At 35.6% G+C, this 17,523-nt stretch overlaps 2 protein-coding genes across 8 annotated transcripts in view; one reads left to right on the forward strand and one right to left on the reverse strand.

Annotated features, from left to right (window-relative positions):
• The window catches only part of LOC138693422 (zinc finger protein 235-like), a 42,644-nt gene that overhangs the window by 15,986 nt on the left and 9,135 nt on the right, over nucleotides 1–17,523 (forward strand). For 2 of the 7 annotated variants that reach the window (XR_011330329.1, XM_069817451.1), the window contains exons 5-6: nucleotides 2,386–2,437; nucleotides 13,858–14,270. The exons of 3 other annotated variants lie outside the window; for them this stretch is intronic. Coding sequence is in view for 2 of the 4 variants with exons in the window: in XM_069817451.1 (XP_069673552.1) it covers nucleotides 2,386–2,401 (16 nt within the window). In the remaining 2 variants the exon portion in view is untranslated. Of the gene's footprint in view, nucleotides 1–2,385; nucleotides 2,438–13,857; nucleotides 14,271–17,523 lie in introns of those variants that run through there. 2 more of the 7 variants (XM_069817445.1, XM_069817477.1) reach the window with 1 other exon arrangement.
• LOC138693413 (zinc finger protein 239-like) overlaps nucleotides 1,222–17,523 on the reverse strand; it is a 33,799-nt gene continuing 17,497 nt past the window's right edge. The window contains exons 2-6 of the mRNA XM_069817360.1: nucleotides 10,837–11,100; nucleotides 6,267–6,382; nucleotides 6,027–6,164; nucleotides 4,236–4,300; nucleotides 1,222–3,404 (exon numbers count right to left, since the gene is read on the reverse strand). Coding sequence (XP_069673461.1) covers nucleotides 2,429–3,404; nucleotides 4,236–4,300; nucleotides 6,027–6,164; nucleotides 6,267–6,382; nucleotides 10,837–11,100 — 1,559 coding nt within the window. The 3' untranslated portion in view covers nucleotides 1,222–2,428. The remainder of the gene's footprint in view (nucleotides 3,405–4,235; nucleotides 4,301–6,026; nucleotides 6,165–6,266; nucleotides 6,383–10,836; nucleotides 11,101–17,523) is intronic.

The following is a 17,523-nucleotide window of genomic DNA, read 5'->3' on the forward strand; positions in this document are numbered from 1 at the left end:
TTATATTTGTTTCCTAAATTATATTGAATCCAAAACAAAAATATACTGAATATGTTGTTTTCTAATGCCAGGCTTTGACAGTAAAGTCATTTGACCTCTTGCACTCCAATATTTTTGGTTAAATGGCAAGTTGTAGCCGATTTATGTGACTATCATATTTTAACGTTTTGATGGCTACTTCATTCACACACAACCCCCAAAATGTCTGGAGGACCACACCTGCTGTTGGCTGACGGGTCTACTAGACCTAGTTGGGAGATCTTGTTGATCACCAGCTTTCCCTCTTTAACCCACTGGAGGACGATTTTAGTGTCATAGCAGGTCAGCACTAGGAACAGAAAAGTAGAAAGGGTAGGAAGGAACGTGAAATGAAAATGCTCTAATACTGTCGGAGTCGAAGAAAATAAAAGTTAAGTCAGAGGACTGGCTAGGAAAGGGTAAAGAGGGAACTCGGCATTGAATAAAGGAAAATTATACATACTGAATATAATCAATTTAATCCTAATGCAAAGATACTAGGTTCTTTGCGAAAATTCCATTCACTTTTCTGCATATGACTTTGCACTTTTCAAAATTCTTATAATGGCGGAATAGAAGTAATCATATATTTGAAAAGTCTCCTCTACTTTTCCTTTTCACTTTTTACTTTGCGAAGCACTTTTGAAGAGTGACAGTGAAATACAAACTGCAATGAAAAGTGCAAAGTGAAAAATTTGGTGGAATAGGTCCAAGGTGGGTAAATTTACGTGTTTATGTATGGCAGCCTATTCAGCAGATGTCTTCGCATATTCCTCCTCAACACTACCCTTCAAAGCAGTAATGTATATATTTACGTTGAAGATCAGATTGGGGCAGTAATTAAAAAGTTACAGTTATGGAGAATGTGAGTTGAAGATGATAGCCTCACTGAAATCCCAACACTGGATACATTTCTGGACTCATTGATGAAGAATGGAGACTAATTGAAAGATAACTTTCCTGGACGAAATCCTTATTATAAAGAAGTTTGAAGAACTGTTGTAACATCTATTCTCCTCTGTTACATATATTTTTGCGAACAAATATTTTTAACTTTATTTGAAGACCAAGCATAGACAGGCCTGCCAAGTTTCAAATCTAGGAAAAGGTGATATCGGTATCTACAGGAGCTGACAAAGGATAAAAAAGCCCGACATTGAACTTAATTTATATTTAAAGTAGTGACTTCAAAGAAGAATTCAGTTTACTTGTGAGATATACTTTTATTGCAGTTGTCAGTGACACACACAGCTTTCTGTAAGAATTTATAATCAAATTCATGTTCATAATATTTTCCCTCATAATTATTCATCTTGCAACATAGAGAGAAGAGTGTGTTCTAACCATTTTCATGCTGGAACGGAACTCTGTTTTATTTTGTCGGATAAGACTGAATACTCTTTCCTCTGTTGCATTGGTGCGGGGCAAAGTTAAAACAATATGCATAACCCTCCATAGTTTTTCATATTTTTTTTACACCATTGTAACCTCTGCTTTGTATTCTGGATCCTAGTGGTCAGCCGTAGATTTCGGCCAGATGGCCAAAATTGTGGAATTTGTTGTACAGATTGTCCCGAACTATCTCACAATCAACAAAATTCTGTGCAAGTTGACTTCGTTTACATTTGAATTTCATAAATTCATCGTACAAATTATGTCATCAGCATTGAATTCCAATATACGTCTGAATCTACTACAAAAATATTTAACTTGATTGAAGCTGCTTTCGCTGTTTTTAACATTAACAAAAGCACTACTGGAAACAACTTCATTGTTAAGAAGCAAATTCGACTGTAAATATTTTACTGATGTGCAAAAGAATGCTGTAACTACCTCAAAAAATGTTTCAACGTGATATTTGTCTACACTCCTATCATCAAATAGCTTGTTTATTAGATCTTTAGCTGACAAACCAATAAACAAATTTGTATTGTCAAGTTGGTTTGCCCTGTCAAAATCAGTCTTACTGAGATCTTGAACTTTGAATGCTTAAGGTTTTACAAATCTACCAATTAATTTACACGCAATTCTGACATCAGATCTTTCATTAAAAATACATGTAGTGATGCAAACAACGTCAAATCTTAAGTGGTTACAAATGAATAAAATGAAGTAGAATTTCCAGTCGAAACATCTTGTTGCAGTTTTATTCACCACACAGCCCATTACGAAATGTAGACGACAGCAGTGCCCCCCCCCCCAGATATTTCTTTCGTATGATCATGTAGAAACAATGTGGTAGCCATTTAATTTCAATATAAAGTCAATAATTTAATTTGCTTCATAATGCTAAGAACAGTTTAACTTTGTAGCAACCACTACTCAAAACACAACATTTTTCAATAAACTCTTTTTTTTTTTTCCTAGTACTCGTCTTATTTGAAGTCTTGCCACAACTGCTACATGTCTTCTACTTACTGTGAGTACCTACATGGTATTTTAGATTATGCCAGAGTCTAAATTCTTTACCACATGTGTCACATTTGAAAGGTTTTTCTCCGCTATGTATCCGTCCATGAACTCTAAAATCCTTAGATAGCCTAAATTCCTTACCACAATCATCACATTTGTACGGTTTTTCCCCGGTATGAATGCGTATATGTTCTTTTAACAATCGCCCAACTCTGAAGTCCTTGTCACAGATGTCACATTTGAATGGTTTTTCACCTGTATGAATACGCATATGGTCCACAAAATTCTGTCTATATTTAATATGCTTGTTACAAACGTCACACTTGAAAGATTTATCTTCATCAAACTTAGGCGGTTTTTCTCTGTTGTGACCACGTACGTGAATTTTCAAAGTATGAGAGTAACTGAAACATTTTCCGCAAACATCGCATTTGAATGGTTTATCGCGCGTGTGGCTCCGCATATGAACAATAAGATATTCCCTATGTCTGAAGTTCTTATTGCAGGTATCACATTTGTAGGGTTTTTCCCCACTGTGAATAAGCCCGTGGGCTCTCCAGGAACGCAAGCGTTTGAAGTCCTTACCACATAGTTCGCACTTAAATGGCCTCTCGCTGGTGTGAACTAATGCATGTTCTTGAGGTTTGCTGAAATACTTGTCACAAATGTTACACTTATATGGCTTGCAGTGTGTGTGAGTCATTTGGTGTTTTTGAAGATGATAAAAGTATGAAAAAGTCTTATTGCAAATACTGCAAGTGAATGAGTTCTCTGCTGGTTGTATTTGCATTTCTTCATTGAAAAATGGCTGTGCAGTAATGTCTTCGGCACGAGATTCATCTTTTAATTGCGCTGGAGAATTATCTGTGGGACCACGCTGCTGATGTGCCATTATATCTGCTTCAGCCACAATGAAGTCTTGAGCTTCACCCTCTGTATTCTTCTCACTATCATGGTGAAGCAGTTCCATGGGACTGTAAATAAGAATTGCAGGTATTGACATAAATGAAGGTAATATCACAGTCTAGTATATACAGTCACGAAGCTCAATACATAGTAAATATGCATCCACAGATAGTTGCTAACCACTAGGATCGCTAATATTGCCTCATTACGGACAATGCGAAGTAGTACCGGCGCAGTCAGTTGTTCCTAGCACCCTCACAACTCAAGCTTCGTGGCTGTATATACTAGATTGTGGTAATATTGCAGTTTGCAAAGTGAAGCTGAAGGCATTATTTATTATGTGAAGCCTTGCAATGTTACATAGTTATTTCAGTCTCTGTAAAGGGTTTTATGATATTAGGAAAAGCTACTTGATCTTCACGGTCAAGTGTTAATTTTTATAGTTATTTTACTCTCCACTTCCACACTAGAAAGAGGTGATGTGGACAGTAACACGCTCTATTCACGTCACAGAAAAAAAAATCATTACGAAACCAGCTCTGCTCATTAGTAATAACAATAACGAAGATGTGATAACACAATTAACACCATAATGATATGTGAAAATGGCGCAAATAGCCAGAGTAGGTGACGCGTTCTTTTTAAACCCCACTAACTGATATTTGAAATTAAAGTCCAGGTAAAATTAAAACTCTTAAAGTATTCCCTACATAATGTACGATATCTACACCTGTCATGCATCTCACATGCTTCTGAGCAATAAAAAAAAATCACCCATCTTATGACTTGACTCCAGAAACATATCATAATCTCGATTCTACTTCGACATAATAAAAGGTCACAATTCAAATATAGAAAGGAAAGAGTGATGATTTTATCTCACAAGCTTCTGTACTCACCTCTCTGCCAAGTCATTATCTGATGTCATATTGACCATTGGCTCCTCTTTTACTTCTTGCATTTCCTAAGGAAGAAAAATACCACTGCCATAATATATTATAATGTGAATAACAGCAGAGACTGACAGAAATATTTCATACACAGAAACTAAAAGATACAGAACTGTGGTAGCGTGCCTGCAAGAAATAGTACTTATTTCTATATTATTGGCTAAATACGAAGTTCATTGTACTAATATGTTTAGGATACACAGTTAACTTTGACGTGAACTTTTAGACTTCTCTCAATCTAATTGCAGATTTCTACTTATTTCCAAAGGTCAAATCCCAACTCAAATGATAGCGGTTTGCGTCAGCCAAAGAGGTGAAAATTCATGCAACAAGCTCTCTGCGGAAAGTCACCAAAGAAGGGGTACAGGAATGTTTCGAGAAGTGGTATGGACGCTGGCAGAAGTGTGTCACTGCCCAGGGGGGCGTACTTTGAAGGCAGTGTTGTGTAAATGGTTACATGTCATCTGCAACAAAGTTTCATACACATGTTCGGTTACGTTTTGACTCGACTAGTAGGTAGAAATCTGCTGGAGGAAGACCTGAAGAATATGGTGGCCGTGGAAGGGCAGGTATTTTGTATTGTGCAGGGAATTCGCTCACCAAAAGCGACCGATGTGCTGAGGCATTGTTATGATGAAGAACCCAATTCTGTCTTTGCCACAGATTGGGTCTTTTTCGTCGAACTGAATCACGAAGACGTCGAAGAATTGCAACATGCGTCTCCTTACTGACAGTTCGATCCTCGGGAATAAACTCGAAATTTACGAGACCCTGGATATCGAAGAGCACTTCAAGCATTACTTTCCCCTTTGATCCGTCGGCACACTGAGTCTATACGCCTGGAGGGTAGGCCACATACCACACGGACAAGGCAGAGAAGTTGCCTACAGAGCATGGTGTTGCCACCGAAGTTCCGGTACTTTCTGACTTTCTTAGTATCAACGAACATACTTGCTCAATGATCAGCGTTGTTTTTCCTATTGTTGAATTTCAGTAGCTTTCCATTTTCTTTTATTGGCTCCTAACTCAAATTTGCTTGGGAATGTCATTTTTAACTATGAACATCCCTAAAAACACACTTTAACATTACCACTACACACTGATAATGGTCCTATATAAACAGAAATTAGATCAGCTGCAAAGAACATAAGCACTAGGCACTTGATTTGACACTCAATACAACGAGAACTGACAGTGTTGTTGACTTTGACTGCTGAATTCATTATTAATTATTATTTAAATAGGCCTATTGTTACAATTGGAATAAATCGTACATGGTAGTCAACTTTTACAAATTGAACACATTAAACTATGCAATCAAGTTATGACTCTAAACTTAAAACAATAAAGTGATTTTTATTCGTTTTCTAACATAATTCATTACCTAATTACTTATTTTCTCAATTCTGATTTTCAATTGGCAGAGTTGTTGTTGTCTATTTCATTTTGCATAATTAATTTATAAAAGGTTTCTTCCTGAATTTTGAGGCCCCCAGAATCACGAGACCCTCAGCAGAGACACCATAGGCTCCTGCCTAAATCAAGCCCTGGTTTCAACCTTTAATGTGTTTTAATTGCACACCTCATTCTAATACCAAGAGAAAATAAAAGTAACGAAACTCGCAAATAAATTTTGACTAGCCAAAGTTAAGAGACGTGACATGAAAAATTTTGGATATCTGTTCTATAAGTACAAGAAATCAGGATTATCAAATGTTCATCAAAATCAACACATCTTACCTCATCTTCAAATTTCAACACTGGATATGAAATGGAGTCTTCATTTTCTTCGTATTTCATGCCTGTTAAGCCGTCACAGCTTATCTCAGAAGATTCTACCTTGATCTTGTTCACATCCACTTTCAAAAAATCCCCTGCCTGTGTATCAGATATCATAAGTCAGTAAATTACATATTAGTTTTCATTGAAAAAATTGTGTTAACCATGAAGTTATATGAATATGGTACATAATGTAATCACCATTAACAGGGTTTTCACTTCTTCTTCTTCTTCTTCTTCTTCTTCTTTAATTGAATCTTCATGCTGTAGTGCCAGTGGGTCCAACTCAGGTTCCAATTTAATGATATCCGTTGGGACTGAAAAAAAAATCTTATTGTTTTTATTTGTATACATGTTACAAGCTACGAAATGATAACTAAGGGAATAATTTATTAAGTAATCCCTCCAGAAATTAAGATACACAATGTAGCTTAAACAATTCAAATACTACGAGTACTGAAAATAAACATGCTTAAAAAAAGACTGTGGTATAACACTATTCCTTCTTTTCTTGGGAACTATATACCATCGTTATATGCCATTAAATGTAGGCCTAAATATATTTTAACTGTTTACAGGACACAGTTTTCGTAATTCCTTTTATTGTAACTAGCGTGAAACAGACATGTTTGCAAATATATTCTATCTAACAATCAACTGTAATTTGCGTAAGAGTTGGTGAAATAGATCTTTTATTATATCTCTGCCTCTGTATAATATTTCAGTGGAAGGGAAGAGAGATAGCAAAAGGTTGTATGCTTTTAGTACTCTGATGCCCACGACCAAGATAAGCCACTTGAAATTTAATGGTCAATCACTAGCAGAGATGTAATGGAACATCTGTATCTGTTAATTAACCCGTGCAGGTAAATGAAGCTCTTACACACATGAGTGAGACAGCGATATACTCTAATTTATATGTTGCAGTGTGGTATTAAATGAAACAGGCTGTAGAATGAGGAAATACAATGTGTTGTAACAGACAAGTAACAGTGTCAAACGAGCAAGAATATGCATCATGTAATAACCAAGTGCAAATGATAAAGAATTATACAGAAGAAAATGAAGATCTCATCTTCTCAAATCATTAAAACTTGTTGTTAAGCCAGATTATTTTGCAGTTACTTTTGAGTAAGTCTAAGTATATATATTAGGCCTATTCATCTTTCAAGAATGCTAAGTTCAAAACAGTAACTCAAAACTTTGCATTTGATTTACTATTTCTAAATTAACTATTGTGTTTCATAACAAAGATTAATTAACTTCGCCGTAAGCTATTTTAGAAAAGGTCGAGCAGCTCCCAACATTACTTCCAATCTGCGTGTGATAAATGTTTATTTATTTACCATGACTGAAACCGTCATGTCAGAAAAATAGTGTGTCAGTATGTTTGATCAAAACGCATCTTCCCTTGCACATGACATCACACTCGGAGCAACTGGCAATGGTGATCACATCACACTGGCCAGAGCCACTGCCTTGTGGTAGAGATGGGCGATAGTCACTTGCAACAGTATCAATGTACTATCGATAACTATAATTAAAGCTATCAATTGTCATTATTGGGCCAGGATTTGTATGTCCTAAAAAAATCGCCAAAATATGCACGTATGATCTAAAAATTCCAGAAATATCCTCTGTTATATAAAAAAATATGCCATAACAAATTTAAATGTTTATTATATTTCACTTTGTAGATATAAACTATACCTAGAATGACAACCAGGAGAGAAAAAAATGAAATTTAAGGGATTTCAAGACATAAATTTTATTCAAAACAGAAAATGCTAACTTATTTTATGAACTTTCATTGTATCTATATCATGAGACTTGAGTTGCAATGTACAGATACGGAATTAAAATTTGGAGCAAGTCTTAATGGAAGTCCGCCTGTATCTAGGCTACAATTTCGCACGACTGTCCTATATATATATACTCGTATAGGGGCTCTTGTTTACTGCACATGCGCAGTGAGTTGTAAGCAAAACTTATACAATAAAGGAGCTCCAAATTTTATTTTCATATCCGTATAATGAATACTTTTTTGCAAATTTTTAAATGAAAATGATTGTCTATTGTTAGCTAACAAATCTTTCTGTGTATATATAAAAGCTTTTTTTACTTCTACTGATAAAATGGGCGCAAATTTAAAATGAACACTATCACTTCTGTTGCTCTCTATCACACCCTCCTCTTTCTAAAATTTGGCAACAAAGTGGTTTCCCCTTTGTCTACTTGCGTGAAAACAATAACAAAAATATTTGTCGTGACTCATGACCATTAGGGTCAAATCCATTTTGAACATTCCACAGAATAGGGGAGGACGGAAATATTAAAATTTTACCAGAGGAAAATGAAAGAACACAATTCTGAGGCATTCGAAAAATGAAGGAAACCACATTGACTATAGATAACTGTATAAAAAGCTTCAAAAGGTAAAAATAGGCCTATGCTGAATATGACCACTAAATCATTCAAATATGCTCTATTGGGACAAAATTGTCAAATATGCAAAAATATGCTCTGACAAAGTATGTACCTTAATTTAACTTCTTCTTTTTTTTTTTTTTTTTTTTTTTTCATAAAATGGATATTTCTGTATACTTTATAAACTCACTGACCAGATAAAAAAATGCTAAATCATGAAAATCATAGCCCTAGTCATTACATACCTTTTATTAATTTGTTACAAATTGAATATATTTCCGAATTAATATCTGAACACATATACTAAATAATCAACAGTAATCTCACTAGAGGTTTTGATATACCTAGAGAAAATCAAAACTCGAGTAGAATTTAATTGACAATTACACTATTAGAAAAAAGTATATAAAGTATAAAGATTCGAAGTAATAAAGTACTCTAATACGATATTATATTAATTGACTTACTAAAATTCTATTTCACTAGTGTTAGCTTTACGAAAACGTTTGAACGGAGCCATCATTTTCAGTTGACTATCTGTGCGGGAAACAAATGACGATCGCAAAGCATGTTTTATAGCACTGTAAAGAATTTGCATTTTAAATGTTGGCAAACAGAAAAACAAATGCTAGGGAAGTGATAAAATTGTAGCCATGATTGGTTGAAACGTCCTTTTGTACCGTTTTATTGGTCAAAAGTAGTATGGCATAGTAAAAATATATTAGTCTTGAAATGTAATACTGTAAACTGAATTCACACTGAATTACATACTAATAACACACAATGTTATCTGTTATTATCTATAAGGTTTCAAACAACACTAACCATTGTGGCAGTATCATTATCACAATGTTCATCAGCCACTTCTAACTTCCGCAGCTTTCCCTGTGTTTCCTCTGCATGTGATCACGCATATGATTGGTATTTCCACTTGCTTTGTAAATTCCCAAACATAATTTACATTGAAACTTTTTATTCTCTGCAGTTCTTTTTATAAAAATTTCCACAAATAACTATCATCATACTGTTTTGCAATACGATAAATTATCTTTTCTTTTTCGATACTATCAATAATCGTCTAAACTATCAATAGTATTGCAAACAAGTTAACTATAAACTCTCGATAGTATCGATAAAACTATCGACTCTCGCCCATCACTACCTTGTGGTCACTGTAGCTTTTTTTTTAGTAGGTTATTTTACGACGCTTTATCAACATCTTAGGTTATTTAGCGTCTGAATGAGATGAAGGTGATAATGCCGGTGAAATGAGTCCGGGGTCCAGCACCGAAAGTTACCCAGCATTTGCTCATAAGGTGACTGTAGCAAATAGGGATTATATAGAATGGACACTCAGCGAATTTTCCAGTTTTCTCTATTTGCCGGCGTTTAGTTCCACTTTCAAGCGCTAGAGGTTTGTGTAATCGAGCACACGCGAAGATAATAATTGAATATAAGAGTTGAGACACAGGATCCAAACATCGCCTACCTTATTACATAATCCAGTAACGCTTTGCTTCAAATAAATTCAAGTTAATAGCTTTTTCATATTTCTCAGTGATAAACTAGTTGTAATAATAATTTTTATGTTTTATATATAATAGATTATATTATAAAATATAATACATTATAAAATTATGTATCAAATTCGTTTAATATTTGTATATAATATATAGGCATATGGTTTTACTTCTCATAGGAGTTTTGTTTTTCCATTTTCAGCATTATCAAATTGTTACATATTTTAATTGTTGATGGGGTCAGCGTCTCAACTCTCATTATAGCCTAAAGGAAGTCTAGAGTCTAGACATTACAGATAATGACGGATTTATTATTTCATCGGTCCAATTTATTTTGAGTACATAATGTACCTAGATGTATTAATTGCATGTCTGTTATATTCCGCTGTGTCGACTGCTAACTGGTGTGATGTTAGCGCCAACTCTAGGGGAAAAGCAGAATCTCACACTCAAGCTGATTTGAAGGTCATTGAAATCAGTCCTGTTACATCAAAGATACCGACGCGAAGTGTCCATACTTGTAATTCCCTATACGCTGGTCACTGATTGTGGTGTATCAGATGATGGGACAATGTAAGCGTGTATTTAGTTAGGAGCTAATGGGATATGGGAAAGCAATAAATAAGAGATAATTTATTTTACTTATTTATTAATAATACGACAATTGAAATAAGAATATTAACATAAAATTTTAATTGTACTGGCCTGTGAAATGCCAGACATGCCTTGAATCCTTAAGTTTAATCTGAGGGGAGAATCATTATTTGTCAAGACATCAGTTTGTTGGTTCTTATCTAATCCATTAGAAACAATATTTGACTCACCTACCACAGTGGAATCGGCATCATTTTCCGATGTTGCTACTTTTAATAATTCAGTGACTTCTTTTTTGCGGTTTCGTCGCTCGTGTCTCAGGACTCTGTCGACGTCTGCAAATTGTATTTTATTTTTCCCAGATGTAGGCAAATTTTCTGTAGGAATGGCGTCAGGCTTCAAGTTTCGACTATTCCTTGGCGTGTAGTTCAGGAGTAGTTGTTTTAAAGGCACTTCGTAACTTCTTTCATGGAAATGGGCCGAACATATACAGGCTGGGGAAAAGAAAGACAGACTACATATCTCTATAACCTGAAACTGTAAAAGTAACGACCAAAGAACTTACCATTTTTTTTATTAACTTTGTCATTTCGTTTAGAAGCGTTAATCCGTATTGTAGCCAGGTCATTATTTTTTGGAAACTTGAAGTATTTAACTTCGCTGTCTTTAGTTTTACTGCTATAATTGTTACATCCGAACACGGCACAACCTGGCATTTTATAGTCTTAAATCACAATTAGAAAAACCTGTAAACACTTTTTTTTTATAATTCGTAATCTTACAGTAATACCGGTACCAAATAGCTGATAGCCAGCTACGGCTTCATGCACAGCATCATGAAGGACAAGGAGGAGAATGCTCCGCATCTGACGTCATCTGACATCACAGTCCTGCGCACTGACACCATTTTTCTCACATCACGACTAACACTACAAAACGATACATTGTGAAATATCAGAACACAATCCATACCACAAAATATTAATAGTGAAAAAGGTCATTATTATTATTATTATTATTATTATTATTATTATTATTATTATTATTATTATTATTATTATTATTATTATTATTATTATTATTATTAAACAAAACGCGAGTACCTTCTGTTGGCAATGGTATACTTTAGCGGTCCTTATGAATTCATTGCGATCACAATGCAGTAATTTCGATAAAATTTCTGTAGTATTATGTGTTGTGAAAATCATCTCTTCACAAAATCATTTCGTTTATAACGAGAAATTGTATTTAATGTACATGGACACAGTAACAACATGTTACTTATCACAATAAAACAATCTCTTACGTAATATGAATTGTGCTTAGACCATTATGCCTTTTCTTTTTCTTCGACTTTTTACAAAATAAAAGTTGCCCTCTCCCCATCCTCCATTAACTCTTACATTTTCACAAGAGATATACTTAAGCAAGTGATTTGCAAAACTGTTCTTATCCACCGTAGATGATTTTTCACTGAACGTAAAAATCTTGTAACACGAGAAATTAATTGTTTAATGGCAGGAACCTTCTTTTGGTTATTACAATGAAATGAGTTGTTTTCAGAAGTTCAGAAAGTTATAGAGTTATTTGAAATGTTTTTGTAAAAGGACAGTTTTGTAGTAACCGGAGGAAAGAGATAGTTTTGACAACTCATCGGATTAGGACAGTTTTGAAACAGTAAAATCAGAGTTCAAATTCTATTTATTTTGATTTTAATAATGTTAAACAGAAAAATGTAAATACGAACTAAGAATGGAATCTATTTAATAACTTTACACCAAGAGATTGTCTACTTAATCTAACAGAATCGATAACAATTCTGAAATAGGTGAGATGTTCAAGATTTCTCCACACCTTACCAAAATGTTTAAACAGACGGTTATCAAGATCTTTCAGTTTGGCTTTTTTCACAGAAACATTATTTACCAATAGTTCTGAATTATCATTGCCCATTCATTCCTCTTTTGATGAGAAATAAATCTGTTCCGTTGTCACTTGCATAGTTAACTTCTCCTCTAATACAGACTGATCCGTTTTTATTTCTTGTTAGAGTTATCCTCGTGCACCAAATTTTAACCGAAAGTACCATTGTGAAGCAGACTTCAGTATACCGTACATTTTGCGTAGATGAAATCCAGTTAAAAACAGAGACCTCAGCTCCAAGTCTCTTTACCGTACCAAATCATTTGCAAATCTCAGTATATTCGTCAGGAATCTGTCTGTTTTCCTGCATCTTATCAATTTTTCAACCCTCCCAGTGACCTTATCAGGTGAGCAATCTATATGTGATCTGGGGTTATATATACAAGCTTGAATTTACCTAATTTAATTCAAACTAAAGATGCGTGTGGTATTTCTGTCAGTTCGCATTAACATCCTAACTAAACTAATTTAATTTACTTACATAAATATTTATTTCACCTTTGTTTCACTGTTTCTTAAAATCTCATATAATTTTCATTGTTACAATTGCATTTACTATATTTAATACTTCTTTTGAAATCTCACATCCCTCTCTTAAACCTGCCGCCATGATTATTCGCAACAATTCTCTCTTGCTCGTCAACTGTTTGTTCAGTGACCGGAACCATGGGCCCTATAATGAACGTATTGTCTGCCTATATTTGGTTCATCTTCAACATACAATAATTAACAAATATTACATATTAAATATATAGTATGAAACAAAATATTATACGTAACTCCTCAAGAAAGCATTGACTCGCTTTCTTAAGGAGTTACTTAAATAACTATTCACTGTTATGTACCGTATCATAATATCACAGTCTAATATACAGTCACGAAGCTTGAGGTTATTTTTTGCATTTCTCGAGATACAGCGCTCCAAGCGGTTAGTAACTGAGAGTGCTAGGAACAATAGACTGTCCCGGTACTATTTCGCATTGTCTGTGATGAGGAGATAATAACGATCCTAATGGCTAGCAACTAAAGTTCAACTTTCACTGGATGCATATTCCCTACGTATTGAGCTTCGGGACTGTATATACTAGACTGTGGTAATATATATTGTATTTTTATCTGTATTGTAAAGATCCACTATTTGGCGTTACATAACTGACTCGTCTATACAAGTAGCTCAATTCTGCGATGGCTGCTGACTGTAGTGTAGCTATTGATCGGGGGGGCCTGAGTTAGATCCCCTGCCAAGTCGTGATGAAATCTGTGATGGATAAAGCAGACATTGCAGAGAGGTTTTCTCTGAATACTCCCATTTCCCTTTATTATTCCAGGAACAGTCTCCACTTCATCTACATTTCCTCTCATCCATGATCATCTTAGTTTCTTTCTCCCAATTTGGGCTTGCATTCATGTATCCAGCTGACTATATCAGGACATCCCAACACGATGGGACACCTATGCGAATGCCTATACAGGCGTCTTATAAGGGAAACCTACAATTCATGTATCCAGCTATCAGACGCCTCTTCACATAATGGGACGCCTGAATAGTGCCTATGGAGTCTTCTTCTAAGAAAACCTACTGCATTGATATATCCAGCTGAATATTTCAAAGGCCTTTTCGTGCAATGGGACGCCTGTGAAGATTTCTAAGGAAACCTACTGCACATGACGGGTCTTTAAACATTGATTTTTTGTATCTATTTTACTTTTTTGTACTTTAATAAATAACTTTTTAAATAGGCTTGAACGAGTTTTATTTAATCACTCCTCGTAGTTCAAGCAAATTAATTTCAAACAGCGATGTCATTTCGCAATATGATAAAGAAATTGTTTCAAAACGTCTATAACATGTAGGTATTTAGAAAATATGTGTCATCTTTGTAGCATTTTTGTCTTCAGTACACTGTGCTATATCAATTCCATACATCCAGCAGTACATATTGTTTATACTGTATACATGCTTTGCATATCCAACATCCATTAAAATAAGCAGTAATATGCATATGAGGTGGCCTTGTCATGTCACCAATGCATTTTTCCTTTTGTTGTTTATTTCCTGGAACTGTCATATACAAACGATAAGTCGCGTTTGTAGCCGCATTTCGTAGAAGATAATTTAGTAGAATTTAAACGAAAATTTTTTCTTCATTCTACAGTTATTTATGTGACGACAGCAATACTTCTAATGTTTGTAACATCCGTGTATGATATGTCAGTTTTTTTAACGATACTGAGGTTTATCTGTGACAAGGTGGTAACACAAGTTCTAAGCTGTTACATTTAGAATGCTTTTTTTTAGTTGGTTATTTAACGACGCTGTATCAACTACAAGGTTATTTAGCGTCGATGAGATTGGTGATAGCGAGATGGTATTTGGCGAGATGAGGCCGAGGATTCGCCATAGTTTACCAGGCATTCACCTTACGGTTGGGGATTGCCTCGGAAAAAACCCACCAGATAATCATCCCAAGCGGGGATCAAACCCGCGCCCGAGCGCAACTTCAGACCGGCAGGCAAGCGCCTTAACCGACTGAGCCACGCCGGTGGCTCCATCTAGAATGGTACAACCTGCAGTCTGTAACTTCTTCCCTTTTAAGATATGCTCTAATTCTCTACATATACATATATACAATCAATGATTTTAAGTTCAGCTTCTGAAATAATTAGATACCGTAGTTTATAAAGTAAGGACTTGGACTGTATTACTGTGCTCCAACCACGAGAAAGTCTCTGCCGGATGAGACGAAGGGGAGTAATGCTGTGAATGAATGTTGATGTCATAAGGTCACACACGTGGGTACTCATATCTCTACTGGCTCGTTGTCACAGCACAAACAATAACATTGATACACACATGTTTATACTACCCTAGTTACAAAATTAGATCACTGTTAATCTCCTGGTCTTTTAATCTCTCCATACAGGAAATAACAAATGCAGGAGAGCGCATGGTTGTTAAACAGACGTTATAACGATAATTTTATATATCTACTTCGCTCCAATAGATGTCGCAATAGTAAGCACATTCCTTTCACGGTTGATCTCCTGGTTGGAGAACAGTACCTAGATGCTGGAGTCTGTAAGTACGAGGGCTGATCAAGAAAGACTTAAACTGATTCTTTTCACAGATGTTTATTACTCTACTTCAATATTTACTTGATATTTTTCAAAATAGTTCCCTTCTACTTGAATGCGCTTGTTATAGCTTTTCTTCCAGTCCTCGAACACATGATGCAGACAATTCTTTGTCAGACCTTTGAGAATCGCCTTACATTTCTTGAGCAGTGCTTCAGGGTTCTCAAATTGAATGCCCGGGAGCTTTGCCTTTAATGGCGGGAATAAAAAAAAGTCACAGGGAGTGAGATCGAGGCTATAAGGCGGATGTGCTATACAGATTATGTTGAATTTACCAAGAAATTGTATGACTTGATTCACGATGTGAGGTCGTGCGTTGTCATGATGCAGTCTCCACCCATTCCGATCAAGTTGTGGTCGTTTCTTGCAATGTGCTTCCTCAGTGTCGTCAATACTGAAGTGTAGTATGCTCCTATAACAGTAGTGTGAGGGGGGACTGCATGCTGGTAAATCATTCCCTTACGGTCAAAAAACATGATCACCATTACCTTCCCTGCAGGTGGAACAGCTTTCACCTTTTTTTGGTGTTGACGAACCTGGCGATTTCCACACTGTGCTGGCTTGTTTTCCTTCAGGATCATGATGCAGCCATGACTCATCACCGGTGATAATTGGTTCCTCGAAAATCTTTGCACCAATTAGCTTAGCAGGTGGGGTATCTAAAATCTCAGATTAACGCCACGAAATTGTTAAAACCGGAAAAAGAAAAAAAAAAAAACATGTATTAGGCTACATCAGTTTTTGCTCCAAGACGAAACGGGCAGGATAAATGAAAACATGCGACAAGGCGTAATAGGGCTTATAAGTCAAAATAACTACAGAATATGTCTGGGATTGTGCTGAAGAGATGTGAAATATGCAAAATGCCACCATTTACAGCATGTACAACAATAAGGTATGCTTTTTATCTGAGTTTATCTTGCCGCAAATTACGATCATAATTTGGCTACCCCTATAACATGCGGAAGCCGCTAGACCTGGTGGTTTTTCGTCTAGTTCATTCTGTATATAATTGAATTCAATGACATTATGAGAAATAACACTGAATAACTTTATGATATCTTTACTGTGTTAACGTTTGCAATTTATTTGACTGGCTAGTTTCGAAGTGGTATCCTTCATTGTCTGAAGAACAACTTTTCCCCCTTACTGCTTTCTTATAATGTAGGCCCTAATTACAGATTTTTTTATATGACACTTTGTATTTCACCCAATTTTAAAAGAAATATGTTTGCTTCTACTGCCATTTTAGAAATTGTAAATTCTCAAGTTCATTGTTAAACAGCTGGAGACAATCGATATTAATCTGCGATATCCTCGATCAACTGATTGTCATTTCTTAGAAATCGATTATTTTCTATAGCAAAGACGGCGATTCTCGCTGTTAAAGGAAACCGTATAGCCGACGTTGAGCGCTGAGCGATCATCGTCAGCGTTGTTCGCTCGGCGATGATCGCCGAAGCGGAACCATAAATGCTATCGATATAATACAGGGTGGGTCATAGGAACCAAGTGTTTTTGGAATGGCTTATACTCGGTCATTATGAAAGGCAGAGACATGCGGCATGTGACATTGCATTCCGTGGCTCATAGCATTTCACCTGCAGTCTGCATCATGGAGCAGTGGACGCATGTTTGCGTATGATTGTTTTGTTAGAAATGGCGAGGCGGTGACCTCGATATGGCGTGAGTTTTGCTACAGATTCAATATTAATCTAATGATTCTGTTCCCGTGCGTGACACAATCTTATGTTTGGTTAACAATATTGGAACAAAAGGCGCAATACTGAAGAATAAACCGCCCGGTCCCCAACGCAGAGTGCGTACTCCAGAAAATATTGAAAGATTCAGACAAGCGA

This window comes from Periplaneta americana, chromosome 2 (genome assembly GCF_040183065.1).
Source record: "Periplaneta americana isolate PAMFEO1 chromosome 2, P.americana_PAMFEO1_priV1, whole genome shotgun sequence".
Taxonomy (NCBI): domain Eukaryota; kingdom Metazoa; phylum Arthropoda; class Insecta; order Blattodea; family Blattidae; genus Periplaneta; species Periplaneta americana.